Source organism: Etheostoma spectabile, chromosome 15 (genome assembly GCF_008692095.1).
Source record: "Etheostoma spectabile isolate EspeVRDwgs_2016 chromosome 15, UIUC_Espe_1.0, whole genome shotgun sequence".
NCBI classification, from domain to species: Eukaryota; Metazoa; Chordata; class Actinopteri; order Perciformes; family Percidae; genus Etheostoma; species Etheostoma spectabile.
The window spans coordinates 20,585,847-20,597,014 of NC_045747.1; the positions used below are offsets into that span (position 1 = coordinate 20,585,847).

Sequence of the window (11,168 nt, forward strand, 5' to 3'; positions counted from 1 at the left end):
TTCCCTTTTCACACCATTCTTTGTAAACCCTAGAAATGGTTGTGCGTAAAAGTCCCAGTAATTTAGCAGATTGTGAAATACTCAGACCGGCACGTCTGGCACCAACAACCATGCCACGCTCAAATTTGCTTAAATCACCTTTCTTTCCCATTCTGACATTCAGTTTGGAGTTCAGGAGATTGTCTTGACCAGGACCACACCCCTAAATGCATTGAAGCAACTGCCATGTGATTGGTTGATTAGATAATTGCATTAATGAGAAATTGAATAGGTGTTCCTAATAATCCTTAAACCATAAACTTTACTATATTTTTTTTGTCTCACAGTTTCCCGTACCTCTAGCTGTGTGTAAAGCTCAAAAAAAAAAAAAAAATGAAAATGCCATGCAGTAAAGGGCCGCAGGTCGGAATTGAAGCCCTGGCCGCAGCAGCAAGGACTAAGAATCTGTACATGGGACACACGCTCGACGAGGTGAGCTACCCAGGTACCCCAATTTTGTCACATTTTTAAAGCAGTTTTACCAAGGCTGGAAAATACTGACAAATATTTTAGCCACAATGTCCAGCTCTGTTACTTTGCTAGATTTAAATGTAAAAGAGACATTGATTTGATTTTCACACCAGCAATGTGGATGGTTTTTGACCTACTCACGTATATTGTTGCTGCTGCTGCCTTTCCCTTTCCAAGCGTTCTTGCTCTTTCTTCTCCTTTTCTCTCTCCTTGCGGTCAGCATGGAAGGATGACCCGTCCACATATTCACTGGAGATGCCAAAAGCCGCACGAAGACGGTCATTTTTCTGCTGGTTGGCTGCAGCTAGAGCATGGGTCTCTGTCGCCCTGAGAAAAAACACACCGCTCTGTATTACTGACAAATTGCAATGTGGACTAAGTAATGCTCTGGGTACTAAAAGTGTGTAGAGTGTATTTGTGGTGGATGTCAGGTGAAGTATAAAAAAAAAAAAAAAGGTTTTAATTTTTTTTATTTTAACACATTTATTATTCAGATTTTTCTTCTTCTTTATATCCCTATTTTCAGTGTTCAACGCCAAGTCTACTGGACCCACAGCCCGTTCCAAAGCCTGGCATCACCACACAGCTAGCATACAGTAATGTCTTCTATGAGTTCAACTTGAACTCCCAGATAGCAAGCCCGTTAAGTTAAGTCCTGTTCCTCTCTGTTGTTGTTTTCATATTGAACAGCCAAGTTAAAGTTGGCCAGAAAACAACAACAACGAGATACAGACTTACTTGTGGTTTAGGAGTTGCAGGTGAGTGTGACGGGCCTGTATATTTGTGTAAAAGAGTCTCACAAACAGAAAGAGGGACAAGGAGGGGCTGATCAATGTGGTGTACGCAGCGCTACAATGAAATAAGATTGTTGATGATCATTATCAAAATGGTATGTCTTTTATGTTGTTGTCTTTTTTTTTTTTAAATTGGAGCCATGGGAATTATTGTTGCCTGTTTTTGTAGTACTTACGTTGGTCTCTCAGTGGTGGCGGGAGGAGGCTCCTGCTTCTCCTGTAGCATCATCCGGAAACTGTGCACCTTCTCCTCAATTTCTTCAGCTGAATACCTGACCATGCAAACAGAAGAGAGTATTAAACACTGTACAGATCAAAAGCCGCAATCTTGCCCCATTCTTATTTTTCTCCCACTGCAGCAAGCTACTGTAGGCCCTTGTTATACAGTTGACTACATTTCCTGTGCGACCAGTAAATTCATTACATGTATGATAATCAATTGATCTAAATGAAAAGAAACTGTCACACAGTTGCAAAGAAAAGACAATATAAACACAAAACGTAAGTAGTGCTAAAACAATTAGTTGATGCAGTTACAACTTGTACAGCCCAACTTGGACCGACTATCTCCTTGGTACGTCAGGGCCTTTAGCAAAACCCTGTGTAGTCCAGAGGCGTGATGTAAAAACTACAGTATTTGTCTTACCCTTGCTCCTCCATCATATCCTGCAGCTCGGCACACTTGACCTCCAGCTGCCTCTTCCGTTGGTGCTCCAGGATGTCAGCATTAGGCTGCCTGTTGAGCTGACTCTCTAGTCTCTCCCGGTCCTTGTCATCCCGCTCCCCCCCACGCTCATCCCGCGGCCTTTTGACCCGCAGGCTTGATAGGTTGCGTTGTACATAGCCATTGGTGCCGCTGCCCCGCGGAGTTGTCAGGCCAATCCCATTGTACATGACTCTGGAATAAAAGATAATTAAATATTGTATAACAAAAATCTGTGTCCATTTCCAATAAAACTACCGTAATCCAAATTGATCCAGTATTTTCATTTTAGCATACAGTCATAGATACAGATCATTGGCCTGGAAAGAGGCATGGGACAGTTTTGTCCCCTCTGCCATACTATCACTAAACAAAACAACAATAACTGTCATGTGTGTAGGTACATAGTGTATAGTTATAAATGTAGGTATGTGTGTATACATGTGGATGTATCTGATGTCTTTCATGTAGCTACGTTATGGCTTATAATGTATTTATGTGAGACTGCTCAGCCTGTAGCAACAAATTTCCTTGGAATAGGGAGTCAAAGAAGCTATCAAGTTGATAGTGTGTATCAAAGTAGAGAGGTATTCCGAGGCCGGCATTTGGTAATATTTTTTCTTTATTGCAGCCATAAGGATCTCCAAGATCTTGCACAGGCCTCTGCAATTTATCACTTTGCCATTTTAAGCGTTCAAAAATACCGAGGGACTGTATTCTAAGATGGCTGACATAAATCAACTAGTAGTGATCATTCAAGATAACTAATATGGCCGTATGTTAAGTCCTAACGTACACTATGAGGTGGCTGATAAAACAGCAGAAACAGTAATTCAGAAACGTTAGCTGATTCATGAAATCACTACAAGTCAAATAGCTAGCTAACGTTTAAGCAGGCGCATTTTGAAAGTGTGGCATAGGTTTCTCGCAACGTATCACAGTTTTATGAAACACTGAGTGGATTTGTATGGATCTTGCCTAATCAAAATATACATTAATTAGTCGAGAATACATTCACGATAAATTACATTTTGTCACGCATTAACACGTGCGCCAGAATAGGCCTGTTGCTTCGTTTGAACAGTAAATGTAGCTATGATGACTAAGACAAACCATCGAATTCCATAATGAAACTCAGTGGATACGGATAATATGGCTGAAAGTCAGTGATTTTATATTAAGTTTAATAAGCAACGCGGTGAGTCTGGCGTTACACATTTCTAAAGGCCCAACCACACTTATGCGTAGCGAACAATTCCCATTTAAGCTAACGTTAGCAAGCTAACGTATTTGCTACGTACCAGTGTTTTCTCCCGGAGCGGAAAGAAAACGGTGTCCGTATGAATTTGGCGATAAATAATATCCTGTTGAATCAGACAATAAAACACGCCTTATAATAACTGGGTCTTAGAACAATGAAAAACAAAGAAATGTGGCTGGTTTGCTATCAGCTAGCTGGTTTGATCTCCAACCAAAGGAGGAACAAAATGAAAACCAAATGACGTCATACGCATGGGATGCACGTTTAACCTGCGATGCGTTCAGGGGTTCAACTCAAAATAGGTTTAATTAAAGGTAGATAAAAACAAGAAAAATTAATACATTATGCCCTATCTATATATCAGTACATACATACATACATACAGTACATACACACATATAGTGGTGGAAGTCGTTTTACCATATTATTCTATTCTGAAACTTTATACTTCTGCTATATTACATAAACTATTAAGGACTCTTTACTCCACATTTGTCTCACAGCTTTAGTAACTTTTCAGATTAAAGTTTTTCATCTCCTTTCTGTCTTGTAAAAAACATATAACTCCAAATTTTCAACAGCAATACATACATTAGTTAAATACTTTCATCGTCTTCCAGACAATTATTTACTTTGTAGTGTCTTTGGTGGTTTGAGTATCTGAGTCTCTGTTAGGTTCAAAGCTCCAATTAAATGTCAGAAAAAGCTAAGACTGAATAAGAAAAGAGAGACTTTATCGTTATCCATCTGTGCAGAACAGTAATAGAGGAAATTGCACTTCCCTGGTCCCAGTGGAGTAGAAAAAACAAAAAAATGAAGGCGCAAACAACAAGATTCAAGGGGCAAAAACCAAATGTCCACATGCCAAAAATGAAAACAGGTTGAAAAAACAGGTTAGTAGTAAGCGTCATACATGTAACTGATTAACAGGTGTGTTACAAGGCTGAATTATCAACCGAGCATAATGGGCAATTTCTGCATATAACAATATCAATGATTCAATATCATTGGCATTAGTGAATTTCCAGTACTATTTAAACGTAATCTCCCTTTCTTGCATAGAGACCAGTGACATATTTTTTGTGGATTGTTTTTAAACAAATTTGTTTTTAACTAAACCCTTGGAGCCCCCCTGGGGTCAGCTGAGACCCTTGCGTACAGTTCGGAGCATAAAGTGCCTGGCTGTGCTAGGTGAGAAAGGGGAGAGAGGCGTATGACATGGGGGTGCCACCAGATTATTGTTTGATAAATGTTAACGTTTTTTTCATTTAAAAAAATGAAATATGTCATTAACATGACATTAATCCAACATGTTATTAGCAAAGAAGAAATGGCCTATTTGGGATTCTTTACACATTGATGATATGGCATGGGCTGTGCATATTTACTGTCCTTATATTTATTTTGCATATACACAATATATATTTTGATTTGGTCGTAGAAGGCATCATAGGGCTTTAAATGCACCTTTTTTAAGGAAACATTGTGTATGTAGAGGTTGGAGAAATTTCTGACTCCAGAATATGAAAAGGTTTTTTCCCTCTCACTAAAACGGCATTATGTAAAACAACTGGCATTTGGTTACAGGTTTTGACTCAGTGAAAATGGAATATAATATTAATATATGATTTTATGACATTTTTTTCCTCTAATAGGGAGTTTTTTAAAGGGTCAAACACATTCTCACAAATATCTGGTTATTTGAATTGTAAGAAAGTGACTTCATACACCACATAAGCACCACAGTGGTTGTCCTGTCTGCACAAAAGGGGCCAGCTTTAACTTGATGTTCAATATAAATTGAGATCAGCTGAACAGATTTTCACTGAGTGACTAATTTAGACTTATAAAAAGTCTTTTCATTCAACTGAAATCCATTTGAATAAAGAAGCAATGAAGAGGAATACAGATTTGTGGTCAAATGAAAATTCAAATCAAATGTGTTTATTTAGGTGTCTGTTAACCAAAAGTGCGATTTTACTGTATCTTCCCCAAATGGCAGGAAGTTTCCCCTCTGACAATTTTTGGTTACATATTGTCAACTTAGTGAAAAGAAAGTCATTTATTATGTCTGAATGATCCATATGCTTTTCCCTGTGCCTCGCTGTCAGGTCTTATGGTTTTGACACATTTGTTATGTTCGTTTTATTGAACCAATTATGAACACGCAACAAAAATAAATGTTACGTGGAAAAAAAAGTAGGCAAAAGAAAATAATGATGACGTTGTCGATAGTTGTCATTGTGGTTGAAGACATAGGCCTACTCAAGCTGGAAAGAAAAACTTTTTGTCAGTCATTTTGTGCCAATAATGCCACATCAGTAAATTAATTCTGCATGTTGTGTTGTTACACTTTGCATGTGCATTCCTCAACAGAAAGATGTGTGGAAAGGGGAAATGAGTGATCATGCAAATACAATTGATCACCCATTGATAGTTAGCTGGAAAATAATATGTCATCTGTTCATATGTCAGAGTTGTAGTAGCCTATGATGTAATAATAACCTATTTTTATTATAGTTTAGTTGTATTTTAAGGTGTAATTTTGTCTGGTTGGTTTTGGGGAATCTGAGCAAAATACTGTGTGCTGAAAATAATAGGTGCCAGGGGCTCAATGTGGGCCCCACTGCTAATTTCTCTGGACTCAATATTATATTTAAATGTATATACATAAATTGAATTCGGTCACCTGCTGCCTCCAATCCTCCGGAGAGGGCTCCTCCTCCTCTTCTCCTTCCTAAGGAGGAGGATATAAAAGTGCAAAAGACCTGAGGCTCAAGAACGTGTCGACACAAGTAGATTTTGTAATCATTGTTAAAGTGGCATCAAATAAATTATACCAAAAACTTTTGTTTTACTCACCAAAAGTGGATTGGAACCCGCAAATAAAAAAGTTGGTGGAGGAGCATCAGCATCAGCAGGTTCATACATGAGACGGGACCGCATGAGACGGGACGGATGACATGGGACGCTCCAGGCTGCAGCCATACCCATCTCGGTTCATAGGATGTTTCAAGGTTCACCTCACGTTGACAAATACTTCCCCTTTGTGGAAAGGTTGAGAACTGCAATTCAATCTTCCTGCGAAATATAAAGGAAGGTCATTAACTCATGACCTTCATTAACTCATTAACAAAACTGTTGTTTTTTTTAAATTTATTTATCTGATTTATTAATACTTACTGTTCAACTACTTAGTGGACAAATTGCCCTGGGTGAGAATAGGCACTAGCTAAGAAAACAGCCAAATGACTATTTAAACTGCCCGTCTATGTTCTATTAATTGTAACAATCAGATAAGCAATTCTGTGACTTCTTGAAAAAAGGTTCTACAACGTTAAAATTATGTATCTTGCACATAATTCCTGTAATTGTTTTGTTATTATTCTTAAGTAGCTATATGGCCATGCTCCACTATGGTCTTGAGTCAACAAGAATCTGAAATCAAACTAAAAAGTCTTTTTGTTTGGTATCCAAGATAGTTTTTTTATTTTTATTAATTACAATAGACATTAAATAAAAACATATTCACACACATAGAGTCAGAGTCATATTTTCTACAGGCATAAAACAATATAGATAGTAAAGTTTTTTGTTAATGTGACTTTTCCCAAGTAAAACAAACAACTGAATTACAAATACTATGCATTTATCTACCATGTTGTGATCATAAAGCAAAACATAGAAAATGTTTAATTGTTTCTATAACAGTGTCAGAGGAAATGTGAAAACGTTCTACTTCCATTAATCAACTTTTCAAGCTTTATGGTATGTATTTAGTTGAAAAAGCAGACCAAAAATGCTTTCATGAGCCAATGGACCAGAAGTCATAGCATACTTATCATGGACCATTAATTACACATAATTAGAAAACAGTTAGTATTAACTTAATATTCAATTGTCATCGACTGTGTCTCTGTGAATGTTGTGATGATAGATAAAAAACTTGAACTTGTATCATATCATGTATCATAATCAATTCTGTATTTTTTATTTTTATTGACTTTTGCAGTACAGTACTTGCTTTTGTTTTTAGTTCTTCTTACTACGTTTATTGCACCTTAATCTCGGCAATGTTATTTATTTACTAACCTAATTCTGATTGGTACAAATACAAAACTACATTTCCCAGAATGCCATGGCCTGATTTTGACGCACATTTTGACATAAATACATCCTGCCAGAGTTCGACAGTTAATGTGTTGCCGAAGCCAGTAAAGGAGGCGTGTGTGCTGCTGCTCTGCGGGGTCGTTTCCCTATTGAACGTATAACGAAATTCACGACAGAAACCCAACCGACGGTGGTTCAGTAACGATGGCTGACGGAGACAACAAAAGCGCAAATATGCTAGTGAGTATAAACCACACCTTTTTTTTTATTAAGGTTAGGGAATTTAAAAGGGTTGTGTCTGCTCTGGGTTTGTTAACAGTAAGGTTAGCATTAACTGCTAATCTGGTGGCGTTCAACCTAGCCGACGATGGCCCTTATTTGTAGATTTGTTTAATCATCGTGAACTTTGCACCGCCAAGTGGCAAAGCAACCCAACTAGCGAATTAAAGCTAAACCGACTATCTGTTCTGCAGCTAACCCTAGCTACGTTGTGACTGCTCTCAGCAGCTAGCTAATGTCAGTTAGCTGGCTATTTAGCTAGCTAGCTGGCTAGTTAACGCTAGCTAAGGTTACTACGCTTTCCACTTTGCTTCAGTTGAGACGATTCCCGTTGTAACATTGCTATGGAGTGCTAACGCTAATTTAAAATGTTGAAATCGAGTTGTGAAATTTTACCTCTGCGTATCTTGATAAACGTGTGGCTAGCGTAGTCAATTCCCCGTTTTGCATTGAGGCATTACTGCAAAGTCATATCAAGTTAGTAGGAAATACTGTTATCGTGTCCTTCCTTATCGCCACCGGCCCCCACACCCTCGATTTGGGACTTACATAAAATGTAATTCTTTTAAATTCAAAATACATTGAATTGTTGCAAACATTACCAGCTAGTTTCCACAAACTTCTATTACCCAATATTGTAGAATAAAACTATTTGCATTTTTATAAATTAAAGTGGGCTGTCCTTTTTTGGAGCTGTATCTCTGGTCTCTATAATCATGCTCATATTATGGAAATGTTCTGTTTCAAGAACAGACTCATCAGTGATGTGGTTGTTTTGTAATGTGTATAATGTTGTGTTCAGGCTCAGGAAACGGCCCAACTGGAGGAGCAGCTGCAGGGCTGGGGTGAAGTGATTCTGGCCGGGGATCGTGTTGTGCGCTGGGAGAAGCCTTGGTTCCCTGGAGCTCTGATGGCTGCCACCACTGTGATCTTTCTGTGAGTCTGTCTTACTGTGTGCTGAGTCACAGGGTTACACACACACACACACACACACACACACACCAGGGCACATAGTTTGCATTGCACACATTTCCTTCTGCTCGACATTAATACAGATTTTAACAAGAAGTAACTATGCTAACTCAGCTGCTCTGTTTAAGAATGCCACTGCAGGCGGAGGTTTCTAAAATGCACGTTCCCACATTAAGCCTGAAGAAGGAAACAAAATTTGTGCATGGATGATACAAATTTCTTCCATTGAGAGCACCTGAAATGAAACTAGTTTTTAACTGTGACAAACTGCTTTGTCTTCCTCCTCCAGGCTGATTTACTACCTGGACCCATCAGTGCTGACTGGGCTCTCCTGTGCTGTCATGTTGCTGTGCCTAGCAGACTACCTGGTACCCACACTCGCACCCAGAGTCTTTGGCTCCAATAAGTGGTGAGCACATGAGGATGAAAGTCACATTGGTGGGGAAAACGATGATGTAGGTTTTCCATTAGACTATAATGTATTTTTATTTTTTATAAATGTTCCTCGGTTTTGGCTTTCAAAGTCATTTCCTCCTGTGGTTTTATGTAAGGAGTTTGTGCTAGTTATGGAATTGTCAGTATTGCACTCTCATATCACCATGAACCTACACCTGGCTGGACAAATGCACCACTCAATGGGATGCCATTGATTTTCAGTGTCTAATTTTCAAAAGTGAATCATGGCAGCTGTCTCTTAATATAAGAAGTAAGATTGGCCATAAATACTACTTGTAAGGGGCACATCCGCATCTGAATAACAAATTCTTGCAGCTGCATCCAATCCTATCTGCATAAATAGGAAAATACACTGAAAATCAACAAGAACAACTTAAGAAATCATGTAAACAAAAGTTATGTAGTTCTGCGTCAGATTGCAAATGCTGTAAATGAACCAGTGATTGGAACTCAGGGCTTTCTTGTTAGCTAGGGCCAAAGCAAATAACGGTGGTATTAAATAAGAACCAAACCATCAGTTGGAGATTTAGTCGGTTCTTTGGGTGATTCAATACAATCTTATATAATGACAAATCATAGCAGAAGTTATCTCTATATCTTTTGTGATGTCTAGACCACATAATTTATAGAGACTCAACAATTCCCAAAAGAGCATGCAATTGATATGACGGCAACACAAAAACTCTTAACAGGCAGAAACCTCCTAGCAGAACCTGCCTCGATCAGTCAGCCATTTCAATTTGTTTGGAAAGGAGTTCTCTCGTTTTGCCATACCGAATAGGAATCTTGTCCTACGTGGTGTACAACAATTTAGTGGTGCTTTGACGTTACCCAGATCTTTTACCGGACGGCCCCTTGACTCAGCTACGTGTATTTGATGGGGAGAACCAGACACCCAGGACAGGATAGAGTAACAGCTTGCAGTTGGCGCAGTGTGTTGGACGTCTGTCCTCCACCAGACGCCTTCAATCTCGCAATATATAACCCTGCATCAGCAGAGCATGACCTGTACCCTTTTACACTGCTGGACATTCCATAGGCTAAGGCAGGAGACATGTTGAGTCAGTTTAGTACTGGTGTGCATTATTTAGATAAATGGTGAGGTGAAGAGATGTCAGAAACCATTAAATATAATGTGCAGCATTTAAACGCCCTGAGTGGATTAAAGGCACCAGCCTTTTGTCAGGGTTGTAGTATAGAAGAAATTAACTTGGGGGGGGGATGATGATAACATGCGTGCCTGGGTTTAAAAGGCAGCTTTGTATTTCTAGATGTAGGCCAGGAAAAAGTAGCATTGATCTGTAGAGTCTGATTATTGTGCACATGCTGTGCAGCACAGGCTGCTGCTCAGCCTGCAGCTTCATAAGGCAGCAGAGTCTGCCAGATAGCAAGAGACAATCTGCCTGTGAGGGCTGGTTAAATGGGGCTATCAAAGTATGGTCACGGCCCCTGTTTGGCTCCCTGACTACAAGGACGAAAATAGGGGACGATGGCTAAGCAGAAAGTGAAGGCCTCTTTTCCCAGCTGCCCTCCTTCCCTCCATAGTCAAGCCCTTATTTTGCTCTTGCCAGTGTTAATCCTTATAGGCTTACATCACTATAATATACACACACAGAATGTTTTTTTGTCACTTCGTATCGGGCTAGGGGTTCAATCAAATCTTTGCCTCTAGTAAAACGGTGAAATGGCTGTCAATTTCCCAGCGCCAAAGTTAAAAGCTCTAAATAGCCTGTTGTCCAACTGAACTAAAACCCCAAAATGAGCAGTTAAATATAACAAAAGACTAAGAGCCAACAAATATTCAGTTGGGGTCAGAACCAGTGCTTTTGATTTAAAAAATACTTTAATACTCAACTTATCAAATAGATTCATTATTTGTTGTCTAAGGGAGATTACACATGGTAAACTACCTGATTAAACCATAGACAGTTAAAGAAAGGGACCAACAGATCCTGTTGTTCTGGACAGAGACCAGTGAAGGAAAATGGAAGCTCTTTTCCAGTGATGGCTAGGCGTTACTGTGCAGCCTCCAATTGAGCTTGACAACGTAGTTGTGACGTGGGCAACGTGTCTGAAAGTTGTA

General features: G+C 39.1%; 2 protein-coding genes across 6 annotated transcripts in view; one reads left to right on the forward strand and one right to left on the reverse strand.

Moving 5' to 3' along the window:
* Window positions 1-3,550, reverse strand: part of srrm2 (serine/arginine repetitive matrix 2) — a 13,629-nt gene extending 10,079 nt beyond the window's left edge. For all 5 annotated transcript variants that reach the window (XM_032536443.1, XM_032536446.1, XM_032536445.1 and 2 more), the window contains exons 1-4: window positions 3,309-3,550; window positions 1,951-2,202; window positions 1,481-1,576; window positions 652-837 (exon numbers count right to left, since the gene is read on the reverse strand). In XM_032536443.1, the coding sequence (XP_032392334.1) occupies window positions 652-837; window positions 1,481-1,576; window positions 1,951-2,198 (530 nt within the window). In that variant the 5' untranslated portion in view covers window positions 2,199-2,202; window positions 3,309-3,550. The remainder of the gene's footprint in view (window positions 1-651; window positions 838-1,480; window positions 1,577-1,950; window positions 2,203-3,308) is intronic.
* A 3,823-nt stretch (window positions 3,551-7,373) lies between these two features.
* arl6ip1 (ARL6 interacting reticulophagy regulator 1) overlaps window positions 7,374-11,168 on the forward strand; it is a 7,719-nt gene continuing 3,924 nt past the window's right edge. Inside the window, exons 1-3 of the mRNA XM_032537130.1 lie at window positions 7,374-7,618; window positions 8,460-8,593; window positions 8,919-9,038. Coding sequence (XP_032393021.1) covers window positions 7,583-7,618; window positions 8,460-8,593; window positions 8,919-9,038 — 290 coding nt within the window. The 5' untranslated portion in view covers window positions 7,374-7,582. The remainder of the gene's footprint in view (window positions 7,619-8,459; window positions 8,594-8,918; window positions 9,039-11,168) is intronic.